This window comes from Clupea harengus, chromosome 13, assembly GCF_900700415.2.
Source record: "Clupea harengus chromosome 13, Ch_v2.0.2, whole genome shotgun sequence".
Taxonomy (NCBI): Eukaryota; Metazoa; Chordata; class Actinopteri; order Clupeiformes; family Clupeidae; genus Clupea; species Clupea harengus.
In genome coordinates, this window is record NC_045164.1 from 3,679,183 (window position 1) to 3,696,392 (window position 17,210).

At 42.0% G+C, this 17,210-nt stretch overlaps 1 protein-coding gene across 1 annotated transcript in view; it reads left to right on the plus strand.

Moving 5' to 3' along the window:
• Positions 1-17,210, plus strand: part of LOC105890924 (sorbin and SH3 domain-containing protein 1) — a 58,162-nt gene that overhangs the window by 8,528 nt on the left and 32,424 nt on the right. The window contains exons 2-10 of the mRNA XM_042709484.1: positions 6,604-6,646; positions 8,572-8,664; positions 9,608-9,724; positions 10,926-11,038; positions 11,359-11,521; positions 12,838-12,867; positions 14,416-14,591; positions 15,068-15,128; positions 15,481-15,555. Coding sequence (XP_042565418.1) covers positions 6,604-6,646; positions 8,572-8,664; positions 9,608-9,724; positions 10,926-11,038; positions 11,359-11,521; positions 12,838-12,867; positions 14,416-14,591; positions 15,068-15,128; positions 15,481-15,555 — 871 coding nt within the window. The remainder of the gene's footprint in view (positions 1-6,603; positions 6,647-8,571; positions 8,665-9,607; positions 9,725-10,925; positions 11,039-11,358; positions 11,522-12,837; positions 12,868-14,415; positions 14,592-15,067; positions 15,129-15,480; positions 15,556-17,210) is intronic.

Consider the following 17,210-nt stretch of genomic DNA (forward strand, 5'->3'; position numbering starts at 1 on the left):
GGCCTCGTCAATGGCCGTGACAGGAAGCCTGGTTGCTAGGCAGCTGCCTGGGGGCCTAATGAGCTAATGACCTGAGTGATCCTACTCATCAGGAATCTGAGAGAACTCTCTGCTTATCTAAACAGACAGATGAGTTAGTTTCACTAACACTGAAACTGAACTTGGGAAGTGGAAATAGATCCAGCCACTTGTCCCTTTTTAATTTCTGTTAACAGTTCTGTTAGCAAACATAATCTTTTTTAAACCAACCACCAGTGAAGTGAAGATATGTAGTTTTATACGTTATTTACTCTTTTGGATCTGAAACCAGGACCATAGCTGTTTGTACTGTACAGGAATTACAGGAGTAATGCTCTAATCAGGCAATTGGAAATTAACTGGAAACTGAAATTTTAATACCTTCCTTAGCCACAGGAATACTTTTGTTGAAATGTACTGAACATGTCATGTTAGGTGCTGAGCTTTGGCAGGTTGATTTGATAACACTTTGTCAGGGGTTAATGTTTACTTGGGACTGACTACCCAGACACAGATTAGCACTGGGTCCACTCCCCTTACAACATGCTCCTTCATTCTAAAGACCTACCCTACTGCATGTTAAGTGACTTTGAAAGGCAACTAAGAGTATGATTTATCACCTGTAATAAGATTGACCCCTCACCTCCGAATTGCTTGATAGTCTGTTCCATCTCCATGGCGCTGTCATCAGACTTCTATTGAGTGAAAGGTCCCCGGTGAGGTGACACTTCACCCCCTCTGTCACTTTATACGAGGAGCCAACAAGTCCTAGCTGGCAGCCACCCTATTTAAACATGTCAATCAGCCTCTCACACAAGCATTGTTCTTTACATGAACTGCGCTTGAGAACACGACTCGTTCTATAAAGAACATGTGGCCCACGCCAGAGCACATGCAAAAAAAGCGAGTGTGTGACCCTTTGGGTTCTTTTTCCAGAGTGCGACCCCTTGTATGGAAAGGTCAAGTGGAGAATCTGTTTTGTTTAGTGCCAAGGGAGATAACAGGAAATACATAGTGGTTTACTTCATCATTTTACTTACAGCACAGTTGAAGAGTAGGTCCATTGTGTAATGACATGGCTATTTCAGGAATGCGCTCTCATAATCTTAACTCGTCTCTGGTCCTCAAGGAAGCTTTCATCACGGTGACACATGTCTTGATCCCATGTGGTAGGGTATCATGCAAATTCAGAGACAGTCAGGAATGTGTAAATAGTCGTCTTAACGTCGGGTTCAAAAACAGAAACGTCCTGGAGTGGCTGTCATGTTCTTTGTCAAGGACATGTGGGGAAGGGCACAAGAGATGTTTATTTGGAGAGCTTGATGGACGAATGGACTAAGACAGGAGGAAGCGCTCTCCCCAGGAAATGTGATATTGAATGATTGTTTGGTTTATCCAGTCTCATTATAGACCCCAAAATGAAACGTAGGACTAAATGAAAATGAATAGTGCATACACGAGTAATCAATGAAAGGTTGCATGTACGGTATGAGTGGCAAATTACGTAAGTGTCACACATGCTGTGTATACTATGGATGCTATTTATTATATCAATATTCTATTCTGGTTATGATGATCTATGTACACATGTGACCTAACCCTAGACTGTACAATGCAAAACACAGTATTAGTAATGAAAGGGAAGTAGATCATTGATCATTTACCATAAATGATCCTAACAACCCTAGTCTGTTTTAGGTAACTTTCCCTTTTACCAGTGTGCAGTAGAGCCGTTCCTTGTGTTGTGCTTGTGTGTTGTGTGTTGTGCTTGTGTTGTGTGTTGTGCTTGTGTTGTGTCTTGTGTGTTGTGCTTGTGTTGTGTGTTGTGCTTGTGTTGTGTGTTGTGCTTGTGTTGTGTCTTGTGTGTTGAGCTTGTGTTGTGTCTTGTGTGTTGTGCTTGTGTTGTGTGTTGTGCTTGTGTTGTGTGTTGTGCTTGTGTTGTGTCTTGTGTGTTGTGCTTGTGTTGTGTGTTGTGCTTGTGTTGTGTGTTGTGCTTGTGTTGTGTCTTGTGTGTTGTGCTTGTGTTGTGTGTTGTGCTTGTGTTGTGTGTTGTGCTTGTGTTGTGTCTTGTGTGTTGAGCTTGTGTTGTGTCTTGTGTGTTGAGCTTGTGTTGTGTGTTGTGCTTGTGTTGTGTGTTGTGCTTGTGTTGTGTCTTGTGTGTTGAGCTTGTGTTGTGTGTTGTGCTTGTGTTGTGTGTTGTGTGTTGTGCTTGTGTTGTGTCTTGTGTGTTGTGCTTGTGTTGTGTGTTGTGCTTGTGTTGTGTGTTGTGCTTGTGTTGTGTCTTGTGTGTTGAGCTTGCGTTGTGATGTGCTAAGTGGGAATGTGCAGCACTCCCTTCTCTCCTGAAGAGCTCCTTGTGCCTTAGCTGGCAAGCTTCAGTGATGCGGTACGGATTAGCAGATGTTTCTCCCTCTCTCTCTTTCATTCTGTCTCCCTCTGTGTCCCTCTCTTTCTCTCTCCTTATTTCTCCCCCTCTCTCTTTTTATCTGCCCCCCCCCCCCCCCCCCCTCTTTCGGTCTCGCGTACAGGCACACACACACACACACACACACACACACACACACACACACACACACGCACATGCACGCATGCATGCATTCACACGCTCACACACACACACACACACACACACACACAAACACGCATACGTGTGCTGTCTCTCGTAGTTCCTATGCTACCACTCAGTTTAGTGCTCTGGTGTGCATCAAACTCAATTACTTAATACTCCACATCACCCAGCCCCTTTTCTTTCCCAGCGTGGGGATTCAGGTTAGAGGGGAACGGAAGAGAATGAATTTGACAAATATGGGCATCTGTGTGGAACAGTCCCCATACAGTATTTATACCAGCTGCTGAAAATAACTCCAAAAGAATCATACACCATTCTAGAATGTCGTAAGTATTTCCTATCTACTCGCTATCAGTCATAGTTGCTTTCTAAAGCAGCTGAGCTCAAGGTGTTAACAGTAGATGTTAAAGATGTTGACAACTGTGGTAGAAACCAGACTTAGTTTATTTGTTTTTTCACAAAATAAGAACAGTACAAACAAACGTGTGCACAAATACACAGTCTTTTAGTTATTGTAGCATACAAGCTAAGGGATACACTTAGCCACTAAGCCTTTCCCTAAGGCTGTTTTACAGTGTGCCCCTCATCTTAGCTCCATAAGGTAATCTTAGTCAAGTCACATGATGCAGATACATGGGAACCTGACTAGGGAGTGCTGGTTCATGTGTGGGATCTACAGGGCACACGCTCAGGATACACACACACACACACACACACACACACACACCCACACACACACACACACACACACACACACACACACACACACACACACACACACACACACACACGGATAAAAGTGTGCTAAATACCATTCCTTTACCTTTACCTTTCCTTTACACACACATTGGCATATATAGATATAGGGAAATATGCTACCTATCTCCTGTGTCAAGTACATACAGTATCCCTGTTACAAGTAATTCCAGAGGGATATCGCAGAAACGGCTCATTTCTGTTCTTGTATTTGTTTACAGTTTTTCTCGATTGATTACATTCAAAAACTGGAACTTATGGCACAATGACCACAACCTGTAACTCATGTGCCAACTCCCTAAACCAATTCTGCTAAACTATAAGCACAATTATCTGCTTTAGACACAGATTTCAATTGTTAACCGCACTTTCTTCAAAACACAACACACAATTATCTGCTTTAGACACAGATTTCAATTGTTAACCAAACTTTCTTCAAAACACTAAACACCATCCTCTCTACTTTTCACACTTCATCAATGCCAAAACCTCCTTGTGTTCAGACAGAACACACTGCTATTCAATTGGCAAACTTCCATTTCCAAGGCTGTTCTGCAATTTGGAATCAAAGCTTTAGCAATATGATGGCCACAGGTTAGCTCCTGGTTTGGAGAACAATTGATGGCAACATTGAAGTGAGAGGTGATCAGAAATGCAGAGGAATGAGAGTAGGAGGAGGAGGAGGAGGAGGAAGATGATGAAGAGAAAGAGCAAGAAGGAGAGCCATTATCTCTGATGAGATTCGGGCCACTGTGGTCAACCATGTGGTCAACCATGGTTTGACCATGCAGGAGGCTGGCCAGAGGGTTCAACCAAATATAAGCCGCTTCTCAGTTGCATCCATTCTCTGGACATTCAGAAGAGGGAATAGGTAAGAAACACTACTATGACAGGAAAACACTAGTTTGAATGCCTTATCAGGAGCATAGTATTCTTGTATTTTCCATTGTACTGTATCTGTAAAATTACGTAAACAAATACAAAGTGCAACCATTGATGACCAGGACATATTCCTAAACATCAATACAGTGAGCCTAGCCACAGTGGATTGTGTTCTAAGGCGGAACACCTTGAGAATAAAGCAGGTGTACAGGGTGCCCTTTGTCAGAAACTCTGACAGTCAAACAGTTATGCTATGACTATGTGCAAGTAAGTCATATACATTTCCACAACTGATTGCATCCTATCAGCACTGACACATTACTGTACTGTATTGTAATCCAATCCAATGTTACAGTTTTTCTCGATTGCTTACACACATGAAGCATGCCTTGTTTTCTCAAAACTCTAAACACAAATCCCCAAACCACTCACACAAAATGCAACAACATTCACAACACTGTGTAGGTCTATTTCTGATACAACATTGTCAATATTGTCTTGAGCTAGAACAGGATGCAGTAGTTTTTGTCCTTTTTTATTTTACATTTTTCTTTCTTTTTTTTGTTGACTGTACTGGCCTATATCCTATTGTTTGTTCTGTGCAAATCATTTACACATTCAGTTGTGTTTGCTGTGATGTATAGGCTACAGCACTTTTGGAAAAAATAAAGAAATATTTTAGTTATATTTGAGTAAAAACATTATACAGTTATATTTTACTACAGGAGTAAGCGACGCGTACAGTAACATAATGCTCCTGATAAGGCCTTCATACTGGTGTTTTCCCATTTCATAGTAGTGTTTTGCATTGAGCACATCAGTGTTCAATCGATGCTTAGAATGTCTACTCATATAATGGGCTGTGTTTGTCATTTGAAAACAAAATACCCTTTTGAGGTGACATAACACTGTTTTGAAAGCAAAGTTGCATTTTGCAGGAGATATAAAGGGTTTTGCATTTTGTGTGAGTGGTTTTGGGATTTGTGTTTAGAGTTTGGAGAAAACGAGGCATGCTTTCAAAAAATGTGTGTTAGCAATCGAGAAAAACTGTAAATGGTGAATATAACCTGAGGCTATTGGTTATAGAACACAGCACCTTACCCCGTGTAAACATAGCTTCTCTTACTGTACTGTGTGTGTGTGTGTGTGTGTGTGTGTGTGTGTGTGTGTGTGTGTGTGTGTGTGTGTGTGTGTGTGTGTGTGTGTGTGTGTGTTTGGGTGTGTGTTATTTTTGTATCTCCTACAAACAAATGGACAAAGGCAAATTCCTGAGGTTAACAATGATACACATTTGAACTTTCTGTACAGTTTAACCCATATTTTTCCTCCTGTACTGAATGACAACTTTAGAAAAACTGAATGACACGGTATTGTGGCTGTGCTGTTGTTTAACACATTTAAGGTTCTTAATCTAGCATGCTGAATTTACCCGTCACTTATATTATCAAAATATTTATACTTTGTATGTATTTATAACATATTTAAGGCAAAGAGTGACTATAAAAAAAAGTTGAGAAAGTTTCACTTAGCGATGAACCACTTAATTGCCCTCTCATCTCCTCACTCTGAAGGAGCCATCTGGTACACCGAGCTTGTGTACATCAGTCTGTCTTTTTGTGCTGGGTGGCTTAGCCTGAGCAGGCCCACTTAAATGTTTAAAGCAGGAATGTTTAAGGTGCCACTTAATTGAGTGCAGTAGACTTTTATAGCAAGTAAGTAATATTTAACAATCCCTCAGTGGTGTTCTATTAGAGCGCTGGAGTTAGCTCCTTGCGGCTCAGGTCTGCTTCTTCTCGGCACGTCCCCCCGCTCAGAAGTCGCTGGCGGTTTGTATCCAGTTTCAGTGTGAAACAGAAGCAGTGACGTGATACTGTCTTCATTAGCGGGATGCGGAGGTCATCATCTCTTTTATGTATGACTACATTCACGCCTGCCATGTTAAAATGATTGTCTGTAACCTTACTCCTAAATGGACTCATTGCAGAAATTCAGTGCATTTTACGGTCAATGTTCAACACTGGAGTTGTCATGTCTGTTAGCCTACTTCATTAAAGTTGTTAAAATACCTCATTTGGCAGAAGATTGTGTTTTTCTAGAAGTCATGTCTAACTGACCATATAATGCCTTATGCCAATATATTATTTTCTGAATTTCTCTACACTCGTTTCTGTTTCTATCTCCTCCTCCCTTCTTCCATCCCCTCTTCCGTGCCTTTTCACTCTTGTTGTGTGAGTGTGTGTGGACAAGCTCTGCATGTTTAATCACACTGTGGTGGAAGTGTGGCCAAGAATAACAGAGCTGAATGGATAATGGATTAGCAGAGGACCTCCTGTTAGTGCTGTCATAATTCCAGTCTTTTCCCTCTGTCTTTGTTCCAGGGCTCTCCTGCAGAGGGCGCTAAGGGGTTTGAAGGTGTACACAGTAAGTGTGCTGCTGCTGTACATTTGTTCATTTCTACAGCATCTTTAGTGAACTACTATTCAATGTAATTGTTTTTATAGCTGACAATAAACTTAAATTGCAACAGTATAACGCACAGACACACACAGACACACACAGACACACACACACACACACACACACACACACACACACACACACACACACACACACACACACACACACACACACACACACACACACACACACACACACACACACACACACACACACACACACACACTCACTCACTCACACACACAAAAAAACACAGAGGATATTCAGCTGACTCATCCCAATCTAAAAATGGGATATATTCAGCACCACAATAGTCGCCATTTCCAAATATGAGGTGCTGATCTGGAACCCAGCATAAAGGATGTTGCTCTATTGTCTTGCTGTCATGATGAAGACAGAGTCTGAGTAGGAGACACTGACTCCACTGTCCTCTGACTTTTTTGGCATCATTGTCCTATCAGCATGGCTCTGTCTCTATCTTTCTCCCTTTTGCACACAGATCCTTTCCTTCCTTGTCACCATCTGTCTTCTATGCCACCCATCATTGTCCTCTCTGTGTCATTCGTGTCCTTTCACTACGCTCTCTGGCCATGTCGGCTGTGTCTTCTGTAGTCTCACAGACAGGCAGTCAGGGTCCCTAACAATCCCACCACAATGCGCTGCTCTTTTAACGCCACTGAAAATGCATTTGCATGCTGTTAGCGGATGGTTTGCGCTGCAGCATCATGTCAGGTCCTTTCGCTTGCTGTCGCTGTGCCCCTCAAGTGCTCTTTCATTAGCAGAGGCCATACGTTCTGTCTCTGTGTAGATGAGGGTTTAATTTACTTTCTTCACTTTACTTTTTAATTTGCAGCAAAGGCAGTGGTGTTATGAGAACATAGAGCCAAACTCTCACACCAGCTTTATAGCTTCAAGCCTGGCATATGTACTGCAGGTTTGTGGTTACGCTTAATTCCATTGTAGGATCTGTGAAAGGTCATTATCTATCCTTTGTTAATGTTTTTATTAAAGTAACACTATGCAACAATTTAAAACTTTTTGAGGTATGGTTTTATAGACAACTTGTTTTGGTACCATCCTCAAATTCATTTTGATAACATATGGTCATGTTTAGGACAGATAAACGCCTGTATCTTTCCCACTAGCCATCCAGGATATGCCCTATGTAGTTCTGTGTACTGGGCTGCAATACCCTGCAAAAATGGAAGAAAAGCTTTCACAGCATGACATTGTCATCTATACTGCCAAAAACACCTGTTAGTGTGTTGGCAAGCTTCTATCAGTGCCAACTGGGCTGTTGGTGATGTTTGCAAGGTTTTTGCATGCATTTTAGATAGTTAGCCTGCTAGTTTTGGAACAGAACTCCTAATTGCTGCTTTAACAAAACATAACATGACAGTGTAACAATGTCATCAACCCCATGCCTCCCCCTTCACCCCCCACCTCAGATATTTCAAATAATTGAAAAATATCAAACAATGGTCACTTGGTTCTGAAATTTTTGGTGAATGTAGCAGAGGAACTCAAAGAAATGAACTCCCCCCCAAAGAAAATACATAATTGAAAAGATGGTGGTAGTGGTTGAGTACACAGTGCACCTGTCACCAAATTCTGACTCTATTGTGCCACTCTTAGTGAGATGTTAAGCATGTAGCCTACCATTATCTCGGCTGGGAGAAGGGAGGACAATGTTTTTGTAACTGTAGTTGAGTCAATCTAACCAGACAAGTTTTTCTATGTTGCTGTGTAAAGAAAAGCTACTCCTGAACCTTAAGAACCTGCTCTGGCAGCCTCACCCTCCCAAGGCGAGGTGTGTTACACACCCAGTTGACTGACATTTTTTGGCTGGCTCTTTGGATAAACATTCAGTGTGGTCTCCTCTCTGGCAGCTCGTCCGGTCACCTCCAGGCCACGCGCGGTGTCTGCAGTTCGAGTGACTCCTGTGTCCAGCATGAAGAGTTCCCCAGAGTTAATGCCTTCAGGTGAGGTCTGCTGCTTCTATTTTCCCTTTACTCCTCCCTCAGTTCTAGTCTCTCCTTCCCACTAAAGAACTAGCTCATTTAGTTACTCTCTAAAGAACTAGCTCATTTAGTTACTCTCCACTAAAGAACTAGCTCATTTAGTTACTCTCTAAAGAACTAGCTCATTTAGTTACTCTCCACTAAAGAACTAGCTCATTTAGTTACTCTCCACTAAAGAACTAGCTCATTTAGTTACTCTCTAAAGAACTAGCTCATTTAGTTACTCTCTAAACAACTAGCTCATTTAGTTACTCTCCACTAAAGAACTAGCTCATTTAGTTACTCTCTAAAGAACTAGCTCATTTAGTTACTCTCCACTAAAGAACTAGCTCATTTAGTTACTCTCCACTAAAGAACTAGCTCATTTAGTTACTCTCTAAAGAACTAGCTCATTTAGTTACTCTCCACTAAAGAACTAGCTCATTTAGTTACTCTCTAAAGAACTAGCTCATTTAGTTACTCTCCACTAAAGAACTAGCTCATTTAGTTACTCTCTAAAGAACTAGCTCATTTAGTTACTCTCGCCTAAAGATCTAGCTCATTTAGATTAAGGAAGAATGTCCTATCATTGAAATGAAAAGACAGAATCATCACAAGTTGTCATTGCATGGGATGCCTTTTTGTGTTTAAAGATTTCAAAATGTGCCCTTGTGTTCATGGAATTGCTACATAGTAACTCTTGATTTTGATATGTGCCAGATGGCTGTGTTAAATGAAAAAAAAAAGGGAAAAAAAGAAAAAGCTAAGGTCAGACTTGGCCCCTTGCCTCTAGGAATTACAACGTGCTGCATAAAAGAAGACATCACAGTAAATAACGAGCCCATAAACTGAGCTGTTTGTTGACATTTCTCCCTCACGTGTCTGTCTGTCTGTCTGTCTGTCTGTCTGTCTGACGGGCTGGCAGAGTTAGACCCCACCCGTGTGTGCAAAGGCAAGGGGGCGGTCACGCTCCGTGCCACTCTGGTCCACATCAATGACGACGACTGTATCAGCCAAGAACCAGCTGGGGACCATGCCAAAAGTGAGTAGCTGTGCTTATTATGTGGGGAGCATGCGAATAATCAATTTGCCTATTAAATGCAGTGAAAGGCTAATAGTGTTGTCACGCTATTGCTAACACGGATGATGATAATAATGAATAAATAAACAAAGCTATAAATAACTATGAAGATTATGAGGATATCCAGTATATATACTGTATGTAATGTATATAAGAACTGAGGACATATCAGATGTGTTGAATGTGTGGTATATTACTGGTGAGCAGTAGCTATAAATCAGATAAAGAAGCCAGGGAGATAAAGGGGGTGTTTGGTGCTGAAATGTAACTGGTCTGAGGTCCCTGACTAGATTTGTATCTGCTTTTGAGGAGGAATTTGCAAGCCCCCAGAGCTCTTTCTGGTAGTAAATTTGAAATCGGGAGGATGCGTGCAATAAAACTTCCTTTCCGTCTTTTCCAACCAGGAAAAAAAAGAAAGAGAGACACTAAACACTCGTGTCAATCTTCAAAATGCACCCAGAGACCAGTGAAGTGCATTTTGGAGTGTGTTTAGCTATCAAACAATAAAAAAACACCACTTCTCCACAGCTATGTTTTCCAGTGTTGTTGCGTTGCCTGGCATAACTCCCTGCATAACTCATGGCGATGCTCATATTTTTCATGCGCTTGTCAAAGACCCCCCTTGTCCCCAAAACACCCACTCTGCATGGTGGAACTTTGGGCCCCCTGAGTTGCGGACCCGTTTTGTTGCTCTCGGAACATTAGAGCTGGAATGGCCACTGGCCAGGCCCTGTGGGGAGATGCTTTAGTTGTTGTTGTGCCTGAGGAAAAAGGCCACTGGAACAAACGCCCCTTACAGTGGTCCTGAATGGGTGCCTTGTTCTGGATACAGAGTTCACAGATTGTGAGAGAATCTTTTTTTTTTTTCTCCCCTCCCCTTCTCACAAAGAAAAATTAGCATTTCTCTCCATCTCGGATGGTTTATGGGAAGCGTTTGGTTCCTGGCGAGAGTTGATAGGCGATTGGGAATGAATGTGAGAATGAATTGTTTTTTTCCATCCCTGCCCTCAATGAAGTTGCCTCTAGCTCTGAAAGCAAGCAAGTGGTTTGCCAAGTTAAGGTGCTTTTGTTGCCCCTGTTCGGCCCCTGATTTGTTGTGGGACCAGCCAAGGTTCTGAATACTCTACTGGACTCTAAATCCGTGGTGTTGGATCGGTTACAGGTGGCTGGCTTGGCGAAGTGAACGGTGACGCCTCAGAAACCCTCTTGGCAGAGGACGGAATCCACAGATTGTTGACCGATTCACCCCAAGTGAACAACATCGCACCGCTCAAGGTATGACACGCCCCTCTTGTCCTACAATTCCATCCTTCTGTAAATGCTTCCAATTCCTGACAGTCAGGACATTTGGGATGAGGAGCAGCGGCTCATTGCGAGTGATGTCTAGAATTTAAAATAGCTGTTAGCAAACAAGACTGACACGTTATATTTGTCCTGTAAGATAACTGAATGCTCTACAATTTAAGGTAAGGATGATAAATGCTGTGTTTGGGTAGTATTTCACCTCATCCTTAACATAGAAAAGTCTGCTTTTATAGCTTTGGTTAGATCCTGGACCGTCCATCTCTCTCTCTCTCTCTCTCTCTCTCTCTCAGGCCGAGACACCCCTGAGTATTGATCAGAATCCACGCTGGTCCACGCCAGACCCTCAGACTTCCATCCCTGCACCAGCCGCCAAGACTGTCCCCCCCTTCCCTTCCAACTACCCCTCCACCACCGCGGTCAACCCCACCATTGTCCTGCTGCAGCATAACCGAGGTAGGGGACTCAGTGGAGACGGCGCTGAATGAAATATAAAGTGGACCTCATGTGGTTAAACCAGTGGACCTCATATGGTTGAACCAGTGGACTTCATATGGTTTCACTGGTGGACTCATGTGGTTAAACCGGTGGACCTCATGGAATTTGGTGCCGGCTGTTTCTGCCCTGCCCACTCTGTCCGTCTCCTTGCTGACTCAACTCAGGAGATCACTGGAGTGTTGAGTGCTGAATCATTGCTTTAGGCCCTCTCATAGGTGCTGTGTGAGAGCTACACTGAAAAGCTGAGGTTTGACATTAATAAAAAAAATAAGCACCCATAGGCCCAATCTTTAAAAGCTTACTAAAACTGTATTTTAGCAATGTATTGTATACGGGACATACGGGACATTTATACATTTACAAATGTATTGGCTTTCTCTGGAGCCATATAGTATTCTGTATTCTTCTCAGCCTCAGTGTAATTTTTGATTACACGGACTGTAATAACGCTGCAGGGAACACACAGTTGAAATTGATTTATGGAGCAGCCTCAAGTGTCTGTTTCTGTTGAGTGTGGGCTGAGGCTTTTTACTGTGCTTTTTCTGTCTCTTCCTTCACAAAGTAGAGCAGACTTTCCCCCCATGCGGCCTCATGAGCAATCTCTTTGAGAGTTTTGTAGGTACTGCAGTCCAACCAAATGATTTCCTGTACAGTTGTGAAAGCTGCGTCATTTCTTACAATTTGCCTGCATGGACTATTGTTGATTTACTGTTTAATTTTCCAGCAAGTGCCTGGACTGAATGAATAAATCATCAGTAAATATAATGTTAACTGACTACCCTTAACAAATACCTGTAAAGAGCAAGTGGTATTTGTGGGTCTTGTAAATAAAGGTTCACAGGTTTGTAGCTGTGAACGTATGGCCGTAATCCGCCAGACAGCACAGTATTGATCATCTCATAACTCAAGCAACGCTTAGAACAGCATGTCTTGTTGCAGAGCAGCTCATAGCTTCAGTGATCTCTGTACTCAGTGGCACTGTGTTCCTCTTCGCTATGCGCGGATAGGTCAAGCCAAGAACCGCCTTATCAATGCTGATTCAGGGGCATTCGGCATGCTATGGAAACCATAAAACAACCTCCAACTCTTAGCATAAAGCCATATGCAGTTCTACGCAGTTGCTAATCCATTAAGTTAAAATTATTCTTCATGTTCCATGGACGCAGGCATAGCCAGACAGACCCATCTGCTGATTTGATAGGCTTGGCCCTTGTGCTGGTTGGCTTTATTGCATTACTTTGTTGCATCTCTGCTTCTGTCCTCTCTCACCACAGAACAGCAAAAGCATCAGTGTGATGTGGAAGGTATGAAGTAAAGGTTTGATGGGCTAGCATGTCAATCCTGATGATCCTCCCCTACCTTCCTAAGATTAAACTCCCGCTATTTCTCATTGCTTCCCTTCTTCTTGGCCTTCAGCAAACACGCAGGGAAGTCTTTTGATCAAAATGATTCCCACTTGACTGACCTTTTATCCACACATTTGTTGAGAAATTGCTACAGATTGCTTTTTGTCTATCAACAGAAGAGAAAAGAAGGCAGCTGTGCTTTTCAGCTGTGGAAATAACACATCCGTTGGTCTGCAAGTTTCTTCCTAGAAAATCAGCTATTTTTCCATTTTTGCAATCTGTAGTAACACAAACTCCCCCAGCTTAATATTCTACATAAGGTACTTGTAGATAAAAATGAGAGGTTCTTTGTTATGTTGAGGGTACCTTATTGCTGACTACAGATAACTTGCTAAGACAATGTCATGTCTGTTTGCTGCCGGCATGATCGCTTCGACCAGAGGTTAATGTAGCATGGGTCTGCATGACTTTAATGTGCTTCTAATGGGGACTTTTTATTTGCACTATGTACATGACAGTAAATTACTTCAGTCAAATTGCATTTGATTTGCAAAGAGTACCTGAAATTGTAACAGTGATTTACATTTGATCTCAACTGTTCATTCTGCCAGATCATGCGACCTGATCATTTTTGGTGGTGGTGTTTGTGATTGGGCCGGGGTTCATGGTGGTCATAATGTCCTTCCGGGAGTCGGTGTCTCAGAGCATGTTTGTGTTTGTCATTTTGTTTGTGTGGTGTCTGTGATGCATTTGTCCACTAGTGCTCCATGTCATTGTGCATTGAGATTATGTAGAGACATATTTACAACAAAGAATAGAGATCTATGTTGACATTTCACTTAATTCACCTTAATTCTGTTTCTTGGGTTTTAGAATCCCAGACATACAGAGCGTATGCACACACCCCTTATCCTCCATGTTGTCTCGGAATGTTTCTGCATGCTCATCAGAATCCTGTTAGTATATGCAAGGAGCTGAGGCCAGGAACTTCTGTCCTATTAGAATCCTGCTGTCAGACTAAAGATGTGGGCCAAGTCCATTTGTGACCCAGTAACTCAGACTTTGAATTAGAATTAAATTGCTGAGTTTGACTCGAGCTCATTTTGTGAGATGGTCATCTCAGGTCTATGTCCAAGGAAGGGAGATGCTGAGTTGCTTAGAGAGAGGTGGAATGAGCCCAAGTGTCTGTCATTCTCAGTGCCAGTCTAAGAGAACGCTCCGATATACCCTACTGCTAGTGGGACTTACAGACCAACAGTTCCACCTAGTGATGAAACCAATGTATACCAAAATATAATTTTTCACCAATCCCCCACATTTGTTAGCATTTCATTCATTTTTAACAAATAACCATACTAGTAGCCAAGAAACTACTTCAATTTCAGAATTGAATGGTATATGACCTTTGTACAAAAAAAAAAAAAAAAACATTTTTCATCATGGAGGTGTATTTTTCTCTGCCAGTTTTAGTGTGTTTTTGACAGTGTGTGTGTGTGTGTTTCTCAGACCCTACGCCAGAGAGAGACAAAGCTCCAGAAGGGAGGGCGGAGCCACCGGTGGGAGCACCTGCTGGGCCCCCCCACGTCATGGACGCCGTCATGGACGCCAAACGGGGGATGGTGAGGATGACTCAGCACGCCCCCGTCGACCCTCCTCCAGAGCAACCCCGACCCCCTATCAGGGTAAGGAAACGCCCCCAGAGGCTACTTCCATATTAGGCCTGTTCTGTAATAGTTTAGTTTAACATTTTTACAGATCTGATGTGGTTGATATTATTGTCGTACAGGTTAGGCTAATATTTGCCTGTTGTGTTTGCTTTATGCTGTAAGAATGAATAGTCTCATATGTATCTTCTATGAAGTCTTGAATAAGGAATTCAAGTGGAATTAAGCAAGATAGCCCTATTAGTCAATATTGTGGGATATTGTGGAAAGATGTTTGAAAACTGTGTTCATACTTTTTCACTTCACTACATTCTACTAGATTTTACAGGGATGTATATTAAATCAAGCTCATAAATTATGGAAATGCTGGAACCTCTTCCAAACCAAAATTGCTCTAAAAATTAATATTTCAGCAATCAAATTGATGCCACCGACATGCCTTTTAAATCCATTATGTAATGCCTCTTAAATATGTTTTTCCAACACTGGTTCAGAACACGGAGAAATCAAAGGACTGGTACAAGAACATGTTCAAGCAGATTCACCGGGTGCCAGGTAAGACAGACCTCATCATCCCTGTGGGACAGCCTGTCTGTCCCTCTGCTATGTCCTGCATCACCGGTTCACCTCTACCGTTGTGTTATGGGCCAGTGTTTTCTGCACCTGTGTATGCACCTATGCCTCTTTACGTCCGACTTGTGTGTATGTGTTTGTGTGTGTATATGTGTTTGTTTGTGTGTGTGTTTGTTTTTGTTTTGTGTCTGTGTGTATGTGTATGTGTATGTGTATGTGTATGTGTATGTGTATGCGTGTGTGTTTGTGTGTGTGTTTGGTTGTTTGTGTGTGTGTTTGTGTTCATTTCTGTCTGCCTGTACTCTGTTTCTGTCTCTGGACCTGTCTCACTCAGAACCTGTCGAGGAAAACCCCTATCGCCCCACGTATGTTTTCCCAGAATGCAATGCCAGACCGCTGAGATTCAGAGGTATACTCAGTTGCAGGACCTGCAGTGGTCCCTGCTGCATTCGCTTAGCTTTGGCTAACCCCCCTCATCTCTAATCGCTAAAGATAGTCCTGATTGATCTAATTAACATTATGCAAACCTGCAGCATCACACCACCTACTGAAACTCAGCTATAGTTATACGGCTGCTTGGCTGATACTGTTTTAATAAACTAATTTGTAATGTCAAGGATATACTCCCTTTTTATTTCTTGGTTTTCAGGTCATGTGGTAGGTGTTTTGTGAGAACACTAAATGGGGCATTGAATGAACACTAGAGGGCATCAGCAGAACATCAGAAGCACATTATGTATCCAAACACCCATAAATGTCATATGGTGCTTCTTTTAATACTAAAATGCTTTTAATATGCCTCGTACAAATACCAAAACATTTTATGAAATGGAGGTTATTTCTTTGGAGGTTATTTCTTTGGAATTTCTGCAATTTTTTGTTTGTATCACCCATTCTGTGTCAGAATCCCCAGACTCAAGGTTAGGTTAGGTGAGCAAATTCCCACATCCTGAATCTATTGCCGCATATGTGGGGAAGTGCGTACAGACTGCCTTTCATGTTTACCCGTCGCCAAGGACGATCAACAGAACAGGCAATCAATCCCACACTGCAGTTGTGGTTAATGGACAGACTATTCCCCTGTCACCACGGAGACCCATCTTTTATTCACAAAGGTGTATGGAGAATCGATTTGGACGAGCCTGGCTAATGCACAATCCGATCTGTGAGACTTTCTGAGGGGACTTTTGGCTCTCAATACTGTTGTGCATACACTAATGACAGACTAAAAAGCCTTCAGTAAATAATCGTTTTCCTGAAAGTGTATTCCACCAGGAAAAATAACACTTCCTCTTCGTTTGATATTCACATTTACTTTTATTTTTCGCTATAACAAGAACTTAAAGTATTTAGCCTTGAGTCCTGCCAATGGCCACCATCGTCCTTGTACAACTACCTCTCTAGCTTGTCCTGCAAACTTTTTCAAAATATTTCTTTATCATTAAAAACAAAAGTATTAAACTCTACAGTATGTCTACCTTGGTAGCAGCAAAGGTTTTTTTTTGTATGTGCATGACGGCTTGCATTCATGTATAGCAGAAGTTATATAAATCTTCTGGACGTTCAGTGACACTGTCTTGACCTTTTAGCAAGGGCCCAAACTGCTTATGCATGCTGTGTTGCATGAGTCTCTATCACATTCGGCTGTGTGGTGAGATGTGTTATTTACTGATCTGCTGACATGAAACTGACCCCTCCCTTCCTCTTTACTTTGCTGTTTGTCTTTCTCCTCCCTTCCTCTTCACAATACAGAGGTGTCCAGACAATGTATTTAACATATTTGTGACCCAAGTATGAATATCAAAGTTGTAGTAATCTTTACCATAATAAAAGTTGAAATGTCTATGCCTAAATCAGATACTAAACTACACACAAAATGACAAATTAAGCAGAGTAAATCAAGCACAATATGCTTAATTTGTCATTTTGTGTGTAGTTTAGTATCTGATTTAGGCATAGACATTTCAACTTTTATTCATATTATATTGTATAGACACTGAAAGTAATTTGCCACATGACAGCTATTCATACATTCTGCGGCTGTAAACCACTTTGGGGCAACAG